The sequence below is a fragment of the Orcinus orca genome, chromosome 21, assembly GCF_937001465.1.
Source record: "Orcinus orca chromosome 21, mOrcOrc1.1, whole genome shotgun sequence".
NCBI lineage: Eukaryota > Metazoa > Chordata > Mammalia > Artiodactyla > Delphinidae > Orcinus > Orcinus orca.
Genome location: NC_064579.1, coordinates 14,552,919 through 14,572,669, shown reverse-complemented (window position 1 = coordinate 14,572,669; position 19,751 = coordinate 14,552,919). Strand labels below are relative to the sequence as shown.

At 40.1% G+C, this 19,751-nt stretch overlaps 1 protein-coding gene across 3 annotated transcripts in view; it reads left to right on the top strand.

The window, feature by feature from the left end:
- Positions 1-19,751, top strand: part of DLC1 (DLC1 Rho GTPase activating protein) — a 404,638-nt gene that overhangs the window by 237,661 nt on the left and 147,226 nt on the right. Inside the window, exon 6 of one of the 3 annotated variants that reach the window (XM_049704221.1) lies at positions 16,178-18,870. The exons of the other annotated variants lie outside the window; for them this stretch is intronic. Within the exon in view, the coding sequence (XP_049560178.1) occupies positions 16,178-16,332 (155 nt within the window). The 3' untranslated portion in view covers positions 16,333-18,870. Of the gene's footprint in view, positions 1-16,177; positions 18,871-19,751 lie in introns of those variants that run through there. 3 annotated transcript variants of the gene reach the window in all.

The window sequence follows — 19,751 nt, the reverse complement described above, 5'->3', positions numbered from 1 at the left end:
TTTCACTTAGCATAATACCCTCCAAGTCCATCCATGTTGTTGCAAATGGCAAAATTTTATTCTTTCTTATGGCTGCGTAGCATTCTACTGTATATATATACCACAGCTTCTTTATCCGTTCATTTGTTGATGGACACTTAGGTTGCTTCCACATCTTGACAATTGTAAGTAATGCTGCTATGAACACTGGGGTGCATATATCTTTTTTAATTACTGTTTTTGTTTTTTCTGGATATATACTCAGGAGTGGAATTGTTGGGTCATATGTTATTTCCATTTTCAGTTTTTTGTTTTTGTTTTTTATTTTTGGCTGCGTTGGGTCTTCGTTCTGCACGCCGGCTTTCTCTAGTTGCAGAGAGCGGGGACTACTCTTTGTTGCAGTGCTCGGGCTTCTTATTGCGGTGGCTTCTCTTGTTGTGGAGCACGGGCTCTAGGCGCACGAGTTTCAGTAGTTGTGGCACATGAGCTCAGTAGTTGTGGCTCACGGGCCCTAGAGTGCAGGCTCAGTAGTTGTGGCACATGGGTTTAGTTGCTCCACGGCATGTGGGATCTTCCTGGATCAGGGCTTGAACCTGCATTGGCAGGCGGATTCTTAACCACTGCGCCACCAGGGAAGTCCCCCATTTTCAGTTTTTTGAGAACTCTCCATGCTGTTTTCCACAGTGGCTGCATCAATTTACATTCCCACCAACACTGTGTATAGGGGTTTCCTTTTCTCCACGTTGTTGCCAACATTTGTTTCTTATGTTCTTTTTGATGATAGCCATTCCGAAGGTGTAAGGTGATATCTTGTGGTTTTGATTTGCATTTCCCTGATGACTAACAATGTTGAACATCTTTTCATGTGCCTATTGGCCATCTACATTTCCCCTTTGGCAAAATGTCTATTCAGGTCTTCTGCCCATTTTTTAATCAGGTTGTTTGGTTTTGTTTTTGTTTTGATGTTGAGTTGTATGAGCTGTTTATATATGTTGAGTGTTAACCCCTTATCAGTCATATCATTTGCAAATATTTTCTCCCTTTCATTATGTTGTCTTTTTGTTTTGTTGATGCATAGCTTAAAAGCTATGCAAAAGCTTTTAAGTTTAATTAGGTCCCATTTGTTTATTTTTGCTTTTATTTCCTTTGCTTTTGGAGACACATCAAAAAAAAATATTGCCAAGATTTATGGCAAAGAGTGTTCTGCCTATGTTTTCCTCTGAATTATATTATTCATGTTGAAACGTAAAGGTCATTTATTCTTACTACTATTATATGAATGTGCCGTAATTGACTTATTCATCCTCCTGTTGGAAGGCATTTAGGTTGTTTCCAGTTATGCACTATTACAAGCACTTGCTATTAGGAATGAATACTATTGTTTACACCTCTGTGTACATATGTATAGAAGTTTCTCTATGACACAGTAATTCATCTAAGGATGGAATTTCATAGTAAGATATGCACATCTTATGTGGCCAAACTGTTCAACATGTATTACACACCCACCAATAATATATAAGAATACCCAATATAGAAGAGAATTTTTCAAGTACTATAAAAGTCATAGAATATTTACTTTAAAAAAAACACAAATGTAAATAGTATAGATATTAACAAAGTCAAATTTATATATATATATATAAATATGCGTATATAGATACACATAAATATATGTGTCCATATATATATACATGGTCATATACATATATAAACTTGTATATCTCATATATAAGTACGTCATGAAGGGTTTTAAAATTATTAATAGAATTAAGCAAAGACTAGATAAATAAGAGTTGGAATGAAGCTTGTAAATAATAAATAATATTTCATTTTAGCATTGCTTTTTGAGCTAAATGTAATTAAGTATCTGTTCAAAGGTGACAATAAATGTCAAGTTCATTTATGCCTGTTCTGGGCCTGTATTGGGTACAGATGCCGCTTAGGTAGGTGATGAGGATAAAAAATGGAAGGAGAGTCTGTCTGAGAATTAGAGGAAGCAAAAAAAAAATATTCAGAAATAATATTCTCACAATAACCTATATTAAGAAATGCTTAGGGGCTTCCCTGGTGGCGCAGTGGTTGAGAGGCCGCCTGCCAATGCAGGGGACACGGGTTCGTGCCCCGGTCCGGGAAGATCCGACATGCCGCGGAGCAGCTAGACCCGTGAGCCATGGCCACTGAGCCTGCGCGACCGGAGCCTGTGCTCCGCAAAGGGAGAGGCCACAACGGTGAGAGGCCCGCATACCAAAAAAAAAAAAAAGAACACCCAACGGAATACCTCCTCTTCACCAAAAAAAAAAAAAAAAAAGAATCCGTTGAAGGCTTCCATGAAGACCAAGGGTTCTGTGGAATTAAGTGGGAAAACCTGGCATAGGGGACCAACTATTTAAATGTCACTGAAGAGCAAGTCTTTCCTCAAACAGTGGATAATTATCCTCAAGTGGAGGAAGCATTAATTTGCAAAAATAAGTTTTGATTTTATGTTTTCATTCTTCTCTGTTAAATGAGTAAAGTAGCAATACTTTATTTCTAACATGTCTTTTGTAGGCAAAGCATCATGCTTTAGAATGATATGCATGTTAAAAATCGGTGTCTCTCCCTTGACATTTTCTCAGAGATACATAACTAAAGAGGGTTATTCACTTTTAAAGTTGAGACTGCTGAGTAAGGGCATGGTGACCACTGTGCATGCATTCATCCATCCACCTAGCAATCTTTCTTCTTATCGTATCGACAAGTTGGGAGCAGTGCACTGCATGGTATTGTGAAGATCTCAAATGTCATTGTGAAAATAGGCTCTTCAAAGTTGCCTGACAATATTGGTGAATTTACAGCTTTCTTAGTTAAATGATCTCTTTTCACGTTACTAAGTTGACCACAAGTCATTTCTTTGAGAACGTGAAATGCAGATGGAAACAAGCCATGCTTGTAAAACATGTGTTGATTTTCTTCATAATCACATGATTATCGATGTTTCTCCTTATTTTAATGACTTTTATCATTTCTCATGGAATATGTTCCCCTCAAGCAATTCTGTAAATTCTCTCTGTTCTTTTCTTCAAAATATAAACTCCATCTCTTCTTTGAAGTCTCCTAATTGCAGTTAGAACGTCTCTCTAATAACCATCATTTTTATACTAAATTTTCTTATTCAATGACAATCACCATCAAAATTATTATATTTTTAGCACACGTGGCATACTTGACATTTAGAACTAACACTCTCTCCCACAACAGTAGCACCCATACCCCAAAAGAAGGATCATGGAAGAAATTGTAGTGAAGGTTTTTAAGCTTTTATTTTAAAACTCAGAAAGAAGGTAAGACTGAAGTGTTTTCCTCAACTTCCTGATATTTAATTTTAGCTGGGCCCCTGACATGCAGTGCAGGGCTCTGCTCAGAGCTTCTCTTGCATTGTTATTTAATGCTTACATAAGACAATGAAGTAGATTCTGAAGTAGATTTATTAGCCCTGTTTTATCCTTGTTTTACAAATGAGGAAACATGTCCAGAGAGGTTAAGTAACTTGCCAAAAATCATGTAACATGTCCAAAATCGACAAGTTCTTCACTTTCTCATAAAACTTGTCTTTTCATCTCAGTTCATCGGTAACTTCTCTCTTCCTTCGTACCTCAAGTTCCTTCCATCCTCCAATCACGTCAGCTCTCTCTGCAAAATGCATGTGCAATCCGACCACCAACCTCAGTGCTACCGCCCTGGGCCAAGCCGCCATCATCTCCAACCTGTATTCTTACCATCGCCTCTTAACTGGCCTCCCTACTGGTACCCCTGCCCCCCTCCAGTAAGGTATTCCAAACGTGGCAGCCTGAGGGATGTTTTTAAATATAAATTATGTCTCGTGACTCCTCAGCTCAAAACCCTCCAGTGTCTTTCTCTCACACTTAGAATAAAATCCATCCTGTGGCCAAGAAGTCTTTACCTGACCTGGGGCCTGCCTACCTCTCCTACGTCTCCTTCTTATATTCTTCCCCCAGTTCACTCCTTTCCATGCACTCTGACCTCTGCTCTTCCTTGGCAGTTGCTGTTCCCTCATTCGGAAAACCTCTTTTTTCAGATAGTCACATGGCTCTCGCCCTCACTTCATTCAGGTCTCTGATAAATGGTACCTCGACTGAGAGGCCGTTCTGGCTCATTCTATTAAAATCGCATTCTCCTATCAACCAATTGCAATCCATTTATCCCAGTATGTTGTATGTGTGTTTATTGTCTCTCTTTCTCTCCTTCTAGAATCTACATTCTTCTTTGAAGCCAAAACCAAATGCACATACACATATTGCCAAATGCAGAAATGCATATGTGAATATAATATATCAAAATATACAAGTACATTTTGTATAGGACCAACTAAAAGAAAAAAATAAGTATCAGGGATTTGAGGCAAAACGTCTACCTCACATTCTTTCTCAACCAACTACACACTCAGAAGCTATTTGAATCAGTACCCTCCCCCTTGTACATCACATATATTGTTTTTTTGTAAATTATTTTTGGATTATATTCTTGCTTCTATGTTGATAATTCCTAAAGCTCAAAGTACCATATATATATAAATGATATGATAGTTACACTTGTATCCATCCAACATCAGTTGGGTCTTTCTCCTTTATCTATCTATCTGTCTATCTATCGATCTACACATCTAGCTAGCCAGCTAGCTAGCCAGCTTTATCTGTCCTATCCTCACCTTTAAACTCTAATCCTCTATCTCCAACTGTCTACTGGACATGTCCAGTAAATGTTGGAGGTCTTGCAACATCAGATTAAACTCAACAATTGCAAGGTTAACCTCATAGCCTTCTATAGGTTGCCTCCCCCACCCTTCATCCCTCATACCACATCAGTGACCAAATCCTGTCAAATCTGCCTTCTGTGTATCTCAGTGTCTGCCCCTTCCTTTCTAGTTCCACATCTACCATGAGGGCCCAGACTGCCATTGTTTTTACATAGATAAAGTCTAACTATTCTTCTAAGCTTGTCCCTATGACTCCAGCATCTACCACTTCAATCCATCTTGCATGACACTGCCATCTTCACTTTGTTACTGTTTTTGCTCAGAAACCTTGTGTTGTGCAATTTTCAGACTCACAACCAAAACACCTCTATGTGTTTGTGAAGGTCCTCTGTTATCTAGACAAACTCTCTTTAGTCATCCTTTTCTCCTTAGGTTCCACTAAAGCACTGTGTTCATTTCTCCTCCAACAAACGGAGCAGGATGCCCTAATCCAAGTCATCTCCACCTTTCAATTCTCTTGCTTTTATAACATTTAGAACAATGTCAGCCTTTACTGATGTTCATTTTATTTGCAGTCTTGTAACACAGAATTTTTAAATGTCTGTAATCAATTATATACTTCTTTTTATTTATTTCGTCTCTTTGTTCCTATTTCATATGTTAGTCTTCTCCACCCAGCTAGATGGGAATCTACTTGAACAGAAAAAAACATCTCTGGTGCTTGTATATAGAGCTGGTATGCACCCGCCTAGCATACCAGTACTTTTTCTTCAGGCAGCATACACACACACACACACACACACACACACACACACACACCAGTTCAAACAAGTCAACATCCCCATCACTTACTTAGAAGAAACAAGTTTACATGCCAGTTCAAGTAGGGCAGGTGGGAAAAAAACAAAGGAAATATGATGGGTTTGGAGAGTTGTAAATTTTTTGAAGATTGTAGTATCTTTATTTTAAAAATAATAGTAATAATAAAAAGCACTGATTGCCTACACCCCACAGTCCGAGGCAGATTTACATGAGGCTAATGACCTTCAGAGTCCCTCACTTGCCCACATCCCTCTGAGGTCGTAAGGGAATCCTAGCACTGTGTTTAAATGTTTTGGTAAAATTTGTTAAATTAAGGTATTTCTAACTTCACTCAACTCGGATCATTACAGTTCATTATGATTCACGGCACTGGTTTGTCTGTGGGCATTTGACATTCATAATTTCTTGTATTGGATAGTATTGGGGTGGCCAAGATCTTTCTTTATAGTCGTAATTTTCATGCCAAGTACCACTGGTGTAACTGAGTGGGCATTTTGTAATTATAATTTTTAAACTTTTTTATTTTGTCATTGTTTCCCTAGTTGCAAAATGAAATTGAGTGTTCTAAAGGCTAGCTCTAGACTGTCTCTTGTCCATTGGAGAAATCACAGGAATGAAATATCAGAAGAGAGAGAAACCAGTTTTCATTGAGGACCTGCTGTAGCCCAGTAGTTTACATGGGACATGCATCTCTCTGAGTGCTGCTACAGCCATTTAAGGCAGATAGCCTTTCCTCATGGACGAGTGAGCAAACTCAAGCCCAAACTGTTAAGCAACTTGTCAAAAGTCACATAACTAGTAAGAGTTTAAATATGGATGTGAGCTCAGTTCTCTTGAATCCCAAGTCCATGATGTTCCTATAACCTTATAGGAATAAAACAAAACTCAGGAAGCAGATATTATAAATAAATGGGGACATATGTGGGTAACCATTTTTAGAAACTAACAAAAGTCGAAATCGCTTCCTCTTTACGTATTGTTTTCCATAGCATAGTTTTGTAAACCAAAAGTAAAAATGTTATTTCTTTCCTTACTTCTGGTTGTCCTCTTGACCTGTTACTTCAAGAGATCCAGAGTAAAGCTACAGTTTCCTCTGTGAAGTCAAGGATTTATAATTTGTCAGTCCCTAAAGAAAAATGTGAAGGAGTAGTAGTTGAAAGATCTGAAGAGTTTGGAGTGTGACACTTAGACTATTTATCTTCAGGTACTGGAATGTTGTGTTTCTATCACCCTTGCACTTGTGATTTGCTGGGGCGATTCAAGTTGAGATAGCAACCACTCTAAAAGCAGTCTAAGTGAATTGAAACTTGCTGTGTTTCAGTAATTACTTAATTGTGGCTCCTTGGCATTTAACATCCTTAGAGAAGTCTGTTGTTGGTACTTACATATATTCTGTTTCAAGTTGACATTTCAATATTTCCCTCTTACATTGCCTTAGACACTTTGGTAGCTAGAAAACAGCTTTGCCATTGCTATGGTAAAATGCATACAGAGCATGCTACTCACCAAGCACATTATAAGAGTCAGAGAAAGAGAGAGATTGCTCTTAAATTCCCATGCATTCAAACAAGGACAGCTGTTTAGGATTAAGAGAACATTCTACCTTCAGCGTATAGCTTTCCCACAGCTTCTATTCCTCTTTTAAAAATTTTTCTGTAGCTGACATAAACAAAGTCAGCATCATATCCTGTATGCAGTTAACATGTTTGATATAATCAGGATATCCCCCTAAAAAGCTTTTAATGCTGAATTCAGCAAACAATTTCTTATTCATGAATCTGCATTTTAACCAGAGTATCCATTCACACGATGACTAAAACATATAGATTATCACACAAGATCATCCATCCCTACCAATAGCTGTAGTGCTATTCACTTGCTCAATGGGCATGTCAGACTTTTGGCTTTTCTTTTTTAAGATAAGCATTTGCATTCTTGGGAACTGCCTGTGAAGATTAGATAGAAAATTCTCGTCAGAAAACTTGGTCTTGCAACACAAGTCATGACCACCATGGACAACCATCCTGACTGCAGTGCTGCAGAAAGAGGTTCAGGGGAGAACTTGGTCCCTGATAATACCTTCCAATACAAACAAGACAGTGCACAGACTGCAGATAATAGAAGGGTCAGAACCTGCAAAATGTGTTTTAAGAGTATCCTTCATTCTGCATGCTAATCAATATGTTACTGGTTTTTATTCCAAGTCACCTATGGCCATCTCCAAGGAGGCTGCCCTTGCCTGTTGACTAGTTAAACTATTTTAGAAATCTGTGACCAAAAAAGCTGTTGTTCTTGCAATAACTTAATCTAAGTAAGACCTTGTTTGAGTTCTCAGGAATTTTGAAAATTTGAGTTACTTAGTAATAAATACATGTGATCACTACAAACCTCCTTTAGGACATTTTTTTTCCATCTGTTCAATCAAACATGATTAGTCAAGAGGTCTGATTTGTATTCCCCACTCTGGGACTAGACCAGTTCTGTGAGACTTAAGCAAGTCGTTAACCTATAGAATCCTCATGTTCTTCATCTGTAGAGATGGGGTTCAGTTACGTTATTGCCAAATGTCCTTCAAATCCAAATACGCTATGTGCCTAAGTATTTGTGCATCGTGATGCTGTGTTGCGGTGAAAAGTAGAGCAGAGGCCCTACTCTCAAGACAGGTACATTAGACATTAAACAACAAAAAAGGCAATATTCTTTTATTTAACAAATATTAATAACTTCCTGTAGGTTAGGCATTCTGCCATGCACTGCAGAGATGACTTTGGACGACATTAATGCCCAGCGCTGTGGGAATTACAAGGAAGGCGTCCCTGAAGTCATCTGCAAAGTGATCATGACAGGATGGGACTAGGCTAGTAAATTCAGGCAAAAGTGGGCAAGATGCAGAAAGAGGAAGAAACATTGTGAACCCTGGCAAAGGGCACAGAGACAGTGAAAACAATAGCCTGGTTAGTTCAGGAAACCTGGGGTAAACTCACTTGGCTACAGTGGAAGGCTGTGGTTTCAACCCCTGAATCTGTTCATTTACTCTTTGCTCTTTCATTTATGTATTCAAAAACTATTTGCTGGGCTTCCCTGGTGGCGCAGTGGTTGAGCGTCCGCCTGCCGATGCAAGGGACACGGGTTCATGACCCGGACTGGGAAGATCCCACATGCCGCGGAGCTGCTGGGTCCGTGAGCCATGGCCGCTGAGCCTGCGCGTCTGGAGCCTGTGCTCCACAACGGGAGAGGCCACAACAGTGAGAGGCCCGCGTACCACAAAAAAAAAAAAAAAAAAAAAAAAAAAATCTATTTGCTGAACACTTATCAAGTCACTGTATATCGGGATACAAAGATGGACAGGACTTATCTCTGCCTTTAATATGATGAATGACGCTATGTACTGAACTTTTTTATGACGTACTACTGTAGGCTTTTCATACATTTATCACTAATTTTCACAAAAATACAGTAAGTTAAGTATCACTTTCCCCATTTTATAATACATAAATGGACACTCAGCGATAGTCTAAACTCCTCCCAGAAGGCTGTAACTCTTCTAAGATCATATAGTAAGTGAGTCAGGATTTGAATCCAGATCATCTGTCTCCAGGGTCTGTGCCCTTAACCAGCACTATTCTGCCTTCTAAGTATTTGTTAAATGAACTCTAAATATTTTGTTAAATGCAAAGTGACTTTTAGTCATGTCACAGCCCCAGGATATGAAATCACAGAAAGGTATATATATTATATTCAGAACTTCCATCTATGAGTAAGTCAGATTTTTAACCATAGTTTCGTCTTTTTCTAATCAGTTTCTCCAGTGATATTTGACAGTTGGGAGTGTGGGTGGGTTAGGAGATAGGGAATGAAATTTTGTTCCATTTTATTTCAATATCAGCCCAAAGACAAGCCCATGTAGCATAGCTTCATTAACTATACAGCTGTGAAAAGTATATAAGGCGTCAATTACCCATTAATTCAATATAGTAATCAAAAGCGGAAAGAAATTTAAGATATAGTTCATTGTTTTCTTTTCCATTTGCATTCTAATAAGTCTTCCCTTGTTCTTCAACTGCCTAGAAAATGTGGAGACTATACATAAAACACAGAAATCTGGATGCTCATCCCCGCAGGCTACAACTGGACAAGACAGCCTGCCCTTGAGTGTGTAGGAAGAGTGTCCTGATTTATATCCACATGTCTGTTAAGGCTCAGGACTAGTCACTTCTCATTTTTACATTCACAATTTCCCTTCTTGCTATTCTTTCCAAGTACTTTTTTTTTTTTCATTATTCTTTTCCTGGGGGCCGGTGGGCTGGGGGAGTGGGATTCCAGGTAGGTGACCACAGCATGCCAAGGAGATGAATGCACGTAGAAAGCCAGTGTATTTGTGTGATCCCAAAGTTGGTCTCCTAAATATTTGGTAGACTACTTATATCCCTAAGCTGTTATGTTTTCAAGGATTTTTGCAAAAAGGATTTTGCAAATTAAAGGAAAGACCACATTCACCCAAACTTTAGATGGTTACTATAGTTAACATCTGGGCTGTGTCCTGACGTCAGGGTTGCAGTGATGAAGTCCAGATGTTATAACTTAGCCATGTTTTTGTTACTCCTAAGCATCTGCTGCCTTTGTCTTTTTTTTTTTTTTGTAGTTGTTTTTCAGACTCTAACTTCTTAATACATGATGGTATTAGAGAAGAGGGGAAATGAAATTAGCATATGGCAGAGGCCTAGAGTAACAATTCCTCCTCTTTTTAAGCACACTTTCAGGCCATCACAGGATGTGCAGTGGGAAGACCAGCCCCAGGACCTGCTCAGATAAGGATATTTCTAGTCAGTTGCTATTTTCAGTTAAAACAGGTTATGTGGTTTGTTAACTCTTCTTAGGTTCAATATCATGTAGTAAGGAAACAGGAAAAAGAATAAAATCAATAATAAATATTCGAAATTTTTGGTAGTTGTTTTCTTTTAATCTGATGTTAGTTGTATGTATACACATACCTGTACATCTGTAAGTATATAAACACAACACACACACACACGCACGCACGCAATATTTATTGTTCTAGAGGAGAACTCACACAAGAGCAACCACATTGGAACAGATCCACGTTACAATGAACATCCCAGAACAGTTGGAAAAAGCATTGTTACTGTTACTCTCCGACATGCATGCCCAGAAGTTCAGAAAATCCCCAATAACAATGTATTCCTTCAAAACTCATTTTAGCTCTGTATCCATTAATTTATCTATAATATTTGCGTGGCTATTCATAATTTTAACTGATTTCACCTCTCATGCTAATGAATTCCACATGCATTCCGAACGCTTTCAGACTGGTGTTAATAGCTCAGCTTTGGTTTAACCTGAAACTATTCCCACTGTTTTCTGGGAGTTACCCCAAGTTCTGCTCTGCTATTGCAAGGTTTGAGGAGGGGATCATATGAGAGCTTCCCATTTCCCTCAGTCCTTCAGATGACTTTGTGTGAACATTTTATAGCTTCATGATAATGGACTTTAAGATATACGTGGTAGTTTAAGAGTGAACCTATGTGGTCTATCCATGGTGAGATTACCTTTCTGGTTTCAGTTCTTTTTTTTTTCTTTTAATAGATCTTTATTGGAGTATAATTGCTTCACAATACTGTGTTGGTTTCTGTTGCACAACAAAGTGAATCAGCCATATGCATACATATATCCCCATATCCCCTCCCTCTTGAGCCTCCCTCCCACCCTCCCTATCCCACCCCTCTAGGTCGTCGCAAAGCACCGAGGTGATCTCCCTGGGCTCTGCTGCTGCTTCCAACCAGCTAACTATTTTACAGCTCTTGATCAAACTTACCTTTTCGTTGTGTAAATCCTGAGCCTCAATACAAGTGTGCCTTTAGGGTCAAGACACTCTTCTTACTCACAGTATTGTGCTATTACCGTTTGGTCAGACACCTTAGCAGGACAGTTATAATGGGGCCATTCTTTGGAGCATCACATAAAATGTTTGCTCACTTTTCTACATGATGAACCATCAAATATTTGAAAGCAAGACAAGAAAGATACCATCTCTTATTTCCAGGGTGTATCTCCTTAATTATGTCAGCGTTTTCTTACTGGGAAGGGTTTCAGGATCTTTAAACAGTCTCTTCTAGATGCTTCCTAGCTTGCTAGAAGCCCTGTGTAGTGAATAAGATACTCTCCATCTGCTCTGAGCAAGGTAGGACGTGGTAGGATTCTTTCCTTCCTTAGTCTAGGCCTGTGACAGTATTAATATAGTCTATAATTGCTATATATTTATTCTTTGTCTTTTTATCACTTACATCATATTGATGGTTCATAATAAGCTTTGATCACCTATAAGCAAGAGGTCTTTTTAACAGGACATAGAATCCTCAAGCCTTTTCTCTTGTGCAGCAGGGTTTTGTTTTGTTTTGCTTTTTTCTCAATCTAAATATAGGGTTGGCATATGTCCCAGTTAAATCTTATCTTGCTTACTTTACATACACCTCCCCTTACCCATCATTCCAGCCTACTGAGATAATTTTGAGTCTTTATCTCTTCATATACCAGCTCTTTATTTTAGCTTTGTGACATCCATAGACTTTGTAAGCATGCCACTTGGAACTGATAATCAAGGATTTTTTTATTTTATTTAACCAAAATGTTACTTAGGACAAGATCAATGACAAAATAAAGATTTGTCTCCATATTCATCCAGTTATCAATACTCTTAAAAGTCAGCTGCTTGGCCAAAATACGACTCTATCTAGTTGTTCCCAGCACCCATCCAGTCTGAAAGAACATCGTTAAAACTTTGTAAAATGCTTTGCTGAAATCAGGAGGCAGGCCATTTCCCTGATCAAGTAGTCTAATAACTTTATAAAGTGGATTGTGTATTATTACACAATTGCTTTTTCACCTAATTCTTTCATGTTTCAATATTTTTAAACCAACTATGTTATCTCTAATAATTATTATTGTACCTTTATTTGTATAGTGCTTTACACATTAAAAAAAACCTTCAACATAAATCCCCCTCATGGAATCCCTTCAAAGATATTAAGGAAACATATGTTATTATCTCTATTTTAAAAATGAAGAAGCTTAGTCTCAGAGAGGTGGCTAGAATCCAGATCTTATTATTTTAAGCATAGTTTTCTTTCCATGACACCACAGCTGACAGGATTCATTTGCATTCTATTTACATGGTAGGTGCTCAGTGAATATTTTTGATAGGATAGATAAATTTGTCCAAGAAATCCTTGCATCCTAGGACTTTGCCTCAAAGCATTTTGCATTTAAAAGAAATGGAAAATTTCACAAAGAACAAAAATTAAATACTATATACTACCAAGAGGTATGGCAAAAAGGTCTAAACCTATACAGAAATAAAATAAGTAATTTTTTAGAGGCAGTATAGTGATATTTGCAATGTTTAGAACCATGTTTCCCAAATCCTGGCCTGCAGATTCGTGCCAATCCAAGATGAAATTTCCAGTGACCTACAACAAAATGAGAAATGAGCAATTATTATGGACTGAATTGTGGCCCCTCCAAATTTATATTTTGAAGTCCTAACCCCCAGGACCTCAGAATTCAGTGACTGTATTTGGAGATAGGGCCTATAAAGAGGTAACTGAGATGAAATGAGGTCTAAAGGGCAGGGTCCTAATCTAGTAAGGCTAGCGTTTAGAAGAAGAGCAAGAGGCACCAGGAGAGCGCACGCAGACAGAAAAGGCCGTGTGAGGACACAGCTGGAAGGTGGCTGTCTACAGTCCAGAAAGACAGTCCTCACCAGACACCAGCCCTTCCAGCACCTTGACTTTAGATTTCCAGCCTCCAGAACTGTGAGGAAATAAATTTCTGTTGTTTAAGCCACCCAGTCTCTGGTATGCTGTTATGGCAGCCTGAGCAGACTAATACAGCAACATACTGAATTTTTGAAAGTATTGAATGCACTAATACTTTATTAAATTAATACTAAATCAGTATTAATTTTTTAAGCATTCAATTTAGAGTCTTGTCCTTTATTCTGTCTTTATTTATTCCTTCTTACTTTTCTGTTGTATTAGAATATCCTAACTTTTATGAAATTATAGTGATCTAGAAGTTGGTTTTGGATTATGTGGATTAATGCACTTACTTAAGGTAATAAAAATTAGCAATCAAATCCTGTGCCCACATAGTTTGGAAATTTTATTAGTCTATGACTTCCCTAAGTGCAGAAGTCATCGGAGGAGAACACATGAGTGAAGAAATGATGTTCTGTTGGCCAGCTGACTTCAACCAGAACTCTGAACTACAAAGAACTATCTAAGATATTTGCAGAAGCTTAATGAAGCACATGGGAGCAATATTGTTCTGTCAGGGAGCAGTGATTACTTGGGTCAGAAATGATCAAATCATATTAAAGCAATAAAGAGGTAAAATGAATGGAACAGAGCCGTTTGGTAGAACTTTATATGGAAACATTTATTCAACAGACACTTACTGATGCTCTCCCACGTGCCAAGCATTGTGCTGGACAATGGAGATACAACAATGAACATGGCATGCTCCATGTGCAAAAGGGTCTTACTGCCTACTACTCAAGTAGAGTGAAGATAGAAATGGTAGAAGTAGTAGACGTGGGCACAATGTCCCACAGCAATTCCAGGGAGAAACCCCAACCCAGCCTAGAGGGTCCTGGCAGGCAAAGATATTTCAGGGAGAGTGGATGACACGTAGAAAGACAAGAAACAGCCAGGTGTGTCAAGGAAGGGATGACATTAGTGGAGGCTTGTCATCTGGAGACATTTGTCTGATATGGAGAAAGAGTGATAGCCGGGGATTGTTTGGGATAGGAGAGAATTTGTTCCAGATATGTTTTGGTTTTCTGTTAATTGTTGCTTTTGTTATTTTGGTTTGGACTGTTTGTTTTTTAATCAGGATGAGAGAGACTTAAGCTGAAGGGGAAGTTGCCAGTTAAAGAGGATGAAGATGGGGAAGGAGGAAGAGGAAGGAAGGAAGAACGGGAGAGAGGGAGGGAGGAAGGAAGGGAGGGAGGGAGGAAGGGAGAAATAGAAGTTGAAACTCTGAGAAAGGGATAAGAAAATGGTGAAAGCAAGAATTCTGAAGACGATGAAAAGCACAGGGGAGAAGAGTGTTGCCTAGGAGAAGGGCACCCCTACCCTGAGACTAGTGGAAATGGGGTGGAGATCGTTGGGGTAAGAGATTACTTGGCAAGGAGTGTCTGGGGAGCTGACATAGAGTGTAACTGATAGTCTCAACTTTCTTAATGCAGTTCGGGCAATGCAATCTGCTAAAAATGGTTCAGAGCTTGAGATGAGTGGGGAAGGTTTGGAGGAATCACTAAGGAGTGGAGAGGGAAAGGTCCAGGAATGAGTCAAGAGCCCCACTGAGGTTAGAGAGCTTGGAGTGGTAATGGCTCCTTGTCTGCAAAGCTATGGGATCTTCTCCAGCAGTAATTCACTATCGCAGGGAGGAAAAAGAAGGGGTGAATTGCAACTTTAATTCAATGTGGAGGTTTTTCTGGTTGAAGGCAGTAAGAAGCCAGGATTCCAGGGAATTGAGGGTGAGTGTCAGAGAGGAAGGAGTGAGTGGCTTACCCAGAGCCCAGCCGTGGAAGGAGAAAGATAAGATGGGAGGTTGATATCAGACTGAGGTATTGGAGCTGAGAACTTCTGAAGGAAGCCCTCTAGGGATTAAACGACCCAGACTATGTCCAGTGATGGTCTTGGAATTGCAAGGTTACAGCACAGCTGGACTTGTAAGGTTGCAGTGTCTACAGGGACTTTGCCTCCTGTTGAGTCTGTCAGAGTTGGAGTGAAAGGGAAATGTATGAACTAAGGGCTAAAGTCTTCCATGAAGAAGGAGGAGCAGCAAGAGAGTAGATTGACATAGAGTTGGTGGCCTCAACTTCAAAAGAAGTGGGAGCCTAAGGATTAGGAAACAGCAGTTCAGAGAGAACAGCTCTTCCTGCAGATAACTTTATGGGATATGGAAGCAAGAGAAAGCTGCAAGAGAAGAGGTGTACTTCGGGGAGATCCAGGTCTCTAGTCGGAGCAGAAACTGCAGCAAACGGGGATGCAAGAGAGGATGTTAACAATTAAGTGAGGATGCTGATGATACAGGAACAAGAACTGGGAGGCAGATGAGAGCAAGGAGGCAGGTGTGAGGAAATGCTGGGCAACACGATGTAAGAGGTGCTTCAGTTACCTATTGAGCGCCCCGCTCTGCGCAGATACAGCTGATAACCAAGACTGACCAGGTCCCTGCCTTCCTGGAGCTTCATTATCAAATGGTTTGCCTTTTGCTTCATAACTAGAGGTGATAGAGAACAGAGGCGTGGTCTCATGTGACTGCAAAACTACATCTGAGTATTTACATGTTATATACTAGACTTGCCATAAACAATATCCCACTAAGATGAATTGCAGACCAGAAAGAACATTTAACTTTGAGCAGTTTCAGGTAGGACCATGGGGCTAGTTACAATACTAACAAAATATTGCCTAGTTGGGTTAGAAAATTATTTTAGCACCATTGTTAGCCTTCAGCATTTGGTATTTAGCCTTGGAGGTAAAGCAGATCTGTTTTTTGCACCTGTTTGAGTGTACTCGTAACATGTCTTCACAGTCAGGCCTTTACACTGCATCGGGGCAGGCGCCGCTGTGGTTGTCAGAAGCAGTAGCGGGTGGCAATTAAGAGCATGGATCTTGGAGGCAGACTTACGGGGCTTGAATCCCCATTCTGCCACTTACAACGTGGGTAAGTATGAACAGGTTACTTAACCTCTCTGTGCCTTAGTGTCCTCATCTGTGAAATGGGCATGATATTAACACACCTTACCGCATAAGGTTGTTGTGAGGGTGAAAGGAGTCACTTTAATCAAAGCACTTAGAAAGCTTCCTGGCATATTCTCAGTGTTCTGTAAGTGTTAACAGTTATTGTAATTGCATACAGTGTGTCGCTCTTTTAAAAGGTGTTGTATCTTCTATAGTGGATCCTGCAGGGCAAAGTATCGGCTGTACTAGCTTTGCAATTATAATCCTGACCTAGTAGCAACTGTGCCAAATTGCACAAGCAGATAGTAACGTCTGGCAGTGCCTGAAGTTTGGACTGTTAATGGAACAACTGGAACTGACTTTTACTTGGCATTCAACCAAGTCATGAATCCTTGCCATCATTTCAGCCATATTTTTACCTCTTTTTCTCTCTACTTGCAGTGGTCTTGCATTCAATACTTACCTTAAAAAAGCGACTTGCTTGCTCCTTTCTGGGCAGTAGGTGAAACTCCTTGCAACGTGGTTAAGGACACGGGATATCAGGATGGTATGCTCGTTAACAGAGGAGGCTGTTTCGTCCTGTGTTGATGAGAGACACTCAGTCTGGGTTTTGTTCGTTATAGTTTTGCAATCAAGGTCACTTCTAGGTGGGGCACTGTACTGACAACAAAACAGGAATGAACAGTATTTATGATCTAAATGATGGGATGCATCACCTTATGCCCTGCTTTATTCATTCAGCAAATAATATAAATATGTGTCAGGGGCTGCGCTAGACCCTGGGACATAGCCCTTCTCCCCAGACTATCTCCAGATATTCAGACAGGAACTCAGGTAAACGTGGTAAAGAAATGAGTGAGGCAGTGGGCTGCAGGGGAATGTTGGATGATGGAATGTGGTCATGTAAAACAGTCATAGTTTCCTAGGTATCTTTATTATGAATACTAGATTGAGGTCAACCTCTGTCTCTGGACTCTTCATTCAATAAGATTTCTGAGTGGTCTTCATTTCCTAATGCTTTTGAAGCATCAAATTCTTCTATTTTAGACGAGATACACACACACACACACACACACACACACACACACGCACGCACGCACAAACACCCAATCCATAATGCTGCCATATGACTGAATCTACCCAGTAAAAGGAAGAACACTGTATATGTTGAATTATCAATAACTTCACTCAACACTAAGGGTTGAGTAAAGTTATTGCCATCTTAATTCCTAATTCTCTCTTGGTCAAATCAGTCTTTTCTAAATAGTTACCTGAGAATCCTATAGAAAAAGAAAATCTAAGATATTTTAAAGGCATGCTTTCAGACCTTTGGAAAGAAAGTTATTTTTTTCTCCAAATGAAAAATAAATGAAAACATATCATTAACCTCAATTCTTTCGTTTAATTTGCCATCTTTGCAAACGGCCTCTAAAAATCTCAGTTCTGGGCAAAAGTTGTTACTGGACTCCTTAAGCCTTTAGTGTTTGGTGTTTAGCCTTGGAGGTAAAGCAGGCTACTTTGCCTTCTCTAGTAATTGTGCTTTCTTAGGACCACTATAGCTTGTTTAAAGTGTTACTTAAAGCATTTTTAAATGTTTTACATCCACCTGAATAACTTCTGAAGGTGGGGGCTGGGATTTACATTAACCTATATTTCCCTTTTTAAAAAAGTCCCTGAGGGGCTTCCCTGGTGGCGCAGTGGTTGAGAGTCCGCCTGCCGATGCAGGGGACACGGGTTCGTGCCCCGGTCCGGGAAGATCCCACATGCCGTGGAACGGCTAGGCTCGTGAGCCATGGCCGCTGAGCCTGCGCGTCCGGAGCCTGTGCTCCGCAACGGGAGAGGCCACAGCAGTGAGAGGCCCGCGGACCGCAAAAAAAAAAGTCCCTGAGACAATGATGTGAATACATTAGCTTATTTAGGATGTGATTCCAGGAGCACAATGAAAGAATGAGGAGGAGAGATCAGTGAGGAACCAATACAGAGTTAATGAGCAGATTACTGCTGTGGGTGTGTGTTTCGGTTACCATCGCTGCAAAGCCACCCCAAACGCAGCGGTGTAAAACAGTCATTAATGATGTTCCCAGAGTGTGTGGGTCAGGAGTTAGGATGAACACAGGGGCCTCGGCTTTACAAGATCTGGGGCCTCGGGTGGAAAGTTTCAAAGGCTGGTGGTTTTGATACTTGCGGTCGGCTGGCACCTCGGCTGGGGCTCAACAGAGCACCTACACATGGCCTCTTCATATATGACCTGGGCTTCCTCCCAGCGGGCTGACCTCAGGGCAGTCAGACTCCTTACCAGGTAGAACAGGGCCCCAAAACGAGTGGCCCAGAGAACAAGGCCAAGCAGCATCACCTCTTCTGACCAAACCTTAGAAGTCATGCAGCCACATTCTGTGGGTCATCAGCAAGTGGTAATCTTGCCCCGATTCAAGGGGGTAGGGAGACTGGAGCTCAGCTCTCAATTAAAGTATGTCAAAAACTTCCAGCATTTTTTCTAAAATCAAAAAATTGCATCACAGTGTAGGCAGCCATCTGTCTTCTTGACTGAAAGCATCAAAGGGAGGGGGTGTGGGAGGGAATATGAATTAACAGATAATTAGAATATAATGTAACATGCAGGTGATAAAAGACAGGTATGTACAAGGTATCATAGGGTTGCAGAGGACTGGCACTTAGCTTGGTTATAAGAGTCAGAGAAGGTGGGTTACAGTCAATCAGATGAAGAAAGGTAGGGAGGAGATTTCAAGTAGAAGAAAAAAGTAATCACTTGGTATGTGCAGTTTGGTGAAGTGGACCAGGGAAAGTGGCAGATGAAAGTGGAAACGGAAAGTCGTGAAAAGTCTTGAATGTCACAAGAACAGGCAGGGACCTTATTTTTAGGCGGTGGAGAGTCATTAAGTGTCCCTGTAAGCATCCAGGGCAAAGACTACAAGAGCCTGCATGAAGGAAGTTTAGCTGGGCTCCTCGGTAGGGGATGGATTTGATAAATATTTAGAAAGTAAAATAATACCTGGAATATTAACAATACTCGAGAGTGTGGAGTGAAGGAAAGAGAGAAGTCTAAATTTACCACCAGGTTCCTACCCTGGATGCTTGAAGGAATGGTGGTCCCAGTGAGATGAGGAATTTGGGAGGAGAAGCAGGTTAAGGAGGAAGACGTGAGTATGAGGTGCCTGTGACCATCCCGGTGCATATGGCCAGTGGTCAGGTGCATATCTGAGTCCAAAATGGAAAGAGAAGATGGGGCAGGAGATACTGATTTGGGAGTGATCAGCAGATAGGAAAAAATGAGGGAGTAAAATAATCCATGGAAAGACAAGAGCAGCTTTTTTGGTTCCAAGAATGCAGATGTCGCTAATAACTTGAAGTAGTTCACACCTGATCATCTCTGTTTTCTTGATGATGAAGACAAAGTTATCTGCTGA